The 2,269-nt window shown below is 48.0% G+C and overlaps 1 protein-coding gene across 1 annotated transcript; it reads right to left on the bottom strand.

Annotated features, from left to right (window-relative positions):
* Positions 1-1,407: 1,407 nt before the first annotated feature.
* Positions 1,408-1,746, bottom strand: LOC112062868 (programmed cell death protein 5-like). The gene has a single exon (XM_055090660.1). It carries the CDS (start codon positions 1,744-1,746, stop codon positions 1,423-1,425), a length of 324 nt encoding a protein of 107 aa, XP_054946635.1. The 3' UTR covers positions 1,408-1,422.
* Positions 1,747-2,269: the final 523 nt, after the last annotated feature.

Here is a 2,269-nt window from a genome sequence, read left to right on the forward strand (position 1 = left end):
GGCCTCTCCCATTGCGGAGCACAGGCTCCGGACGCGCAGGCTCAGCGGCCATGGCTCACGGGCCCAGCTGCTCCGCGGCATGTGGGATCTTCCCGGATCGGGGCACGAACCCGTGTCCCCTGCATCGGCAGGTGGACTCTCAACCACTGCGCCACCAGGGAAGCCCAGTGGGGGACGTTTAAGGGGTGAGAAGCAAGTGCGTCATCAGAAACTGGGGAAAAGGACGGAGATTTACCGGAACAGCCAGGGTATGCGCAGTCCCTCAGGCCCTCTTGCACATGCACAAACTGTGTCTAGCAGAGTAAAGATGCCCCTTTGGGTGGAGATCTTAGTGTGGAAATGAAGTAAAGGTAATTTTCAGACACCTCCAGATTTCATCTGCGCAGGTGCGTTCCTTTGGTCAATTCAGAGCCGGTTTGGGGCGGTTGACCACTGTGTATCTCTCAAAACATATACCTCTCAAAGTACAGCTACGAAACATCTCTGCCAAACACCAGGTACTTTTGAAACAAACACAGAAATGAATCTGGGCAAGTGTTGTTCGTCTCTCAGGAGTTGGTATGGAAACACAGGGATAAAAATGAGGAGAAGAAAAGCGGTGACCTTTAGTTTACTTTGCCTGCTATCTTGGATCTAGCCAGTTTGGTCTGGTTTTGTTGTGGACCTTTGTGGCATCCTGTTGATAGAACACAACGAGCTTCTATGGTTAAAAGCAGTTTCTGCGCCCAGGGCCTGGGCCGCGTGGCATGGGTGACAAGGGCACCAGTCAAGTCAAGGAACATGGCCGACATATTAGCAAGAGTAGCATGTCTCAACTCTCTGACTGATTATACTTTTCATGCCAGGAGTTACCATGACCTCAACTAACCAATTATATAGGGCTTCCCTCCCATAGTGAGTTTCTTGATGAGCCTCCCTGATGGCTTGACAAGCTGCAGTTGGGGAAAGAAGTATGGCTCGTGTTCATTAACTAGCCACCCATGGCCTCCTAGATATCTAATGAAGCCCCGTTTTTGCACTTTGTCATATTCTTCCTTTATGCAGATTGGGGAATAATTGGATGGATCTGGCCTTCGAGGTATGAGGGGTAGTTGCCAAGTTACTGGTTCTCTGGCCACCCTCTTGGCAGTCGCATCTGCCTTGTTGTTTCCCTCTGCATCACCCTTTTGGCGACCCGTACGATGAGTTATTACCACCTTTTTGGGATGCTGTACTACTTTTTTCTTAAATCTTTTATTTTGCATTACAAGTTTATTTTTAAAAGGCATATAGACAATAAGCAAAGTAAACATCCCATCAAGATCTTAACTTCTGCCAAGTATTATCTGTCCTAGAATTACTCCATTAAGTCCCAGTCTCTAGACATCTTTAATTCAGTAATCGTCATCTTCATCAGAGTCCATTACTTTTCTTCTGTTGAATTTAACTGTTGTTTTCTGTTTGTTGGCTTACTTTTTCGAGGATTTCTATTAAACCTTGTTCTGATACCTTCCCACTTAGTTGTCCATACTGTGCCATCTGTATAAGGTAATTCTCTACTGCTTTAGTTTTCTCAGGCTTTACAAGTGCTAAGTTACTTAATCGGGCCCGGGCTGACTGATCCAGAACTTGGGCTAAGATACTGTTTCTCATTTCTGCTTCCCTTTGCTTTGCTTCCTGTTGTACTACATCACCAGGGTCTCCGTGCTTCGCCTGCAGCTCGGCCAGCCTGTGCTTCCTCAGCGCCTCAAGCTCCTCCTCCACCATGGTGTGGCCATCTGGAGCGAGCAGCCGCGGCCACGCTCCAGTCCACAAAGAGAGACCTCTGGGAAGCTGTAGTACTTCGAAGAGCTTCAGTATGCTTCAGCCATGTATTCTCCGCAGTAAGCATACCTCTTTCCTTCCAAATAGCCCCATGTGCATGGAGGGTGGCATATGTGTCCTGGGAATCTGTGTAAACATTTAAGATCCTCCCAGTCCTGAGCTCTAAGGCTCGTGTGAGAGTTATCAGCTCTGCTATTTGGACAGACGTCCCTGGAGGGTAGGCTTCTTGCTTCTGTGACTTGGGTCTAGGAGGTTACAGTGTATCCTGCCATACTTTTCCCCCTCTCATAAAAGTGCTCCTGTTTGTGAACCATTCCTTTTTGGCATTTGGAAGAGGCTCACTTCCTAGCTTGGGGCAACTGGAAAAGATGGCCTCTGTGGTTTCTATACAGTCATGCTCCAGGGACCCCATTTCTGTGGGTATCAGGGTGGCAGGATTTAGTGCATGACAGGTTATTAAGATAGC

Source organism: Physeter macrocephalus, chromosome 14, assembly GCF_002837175.3.
Source record: "Physeter macrocephalus isolate SW-GA chromosome 14, ASM283717v5, whole genome shotgun sequence".
NCBI classification, from domain to species: Eukaryota; Metazoa; Chordata; class Mammalia; order Artiodactyla; family Physeteridae; genus Physeter; species Physeter macrocephalus.

Bases quoted from the DNA above. Each gene is read 5' to 3' on its own strand.
- LOC112062868 (XM_055090660.1), bottom strand. From the start codon at position 1,746: ATGGTGGAGGAGGAGCTTGAGGCGCTGAGGAAGCACAGGCTGGCCGAG.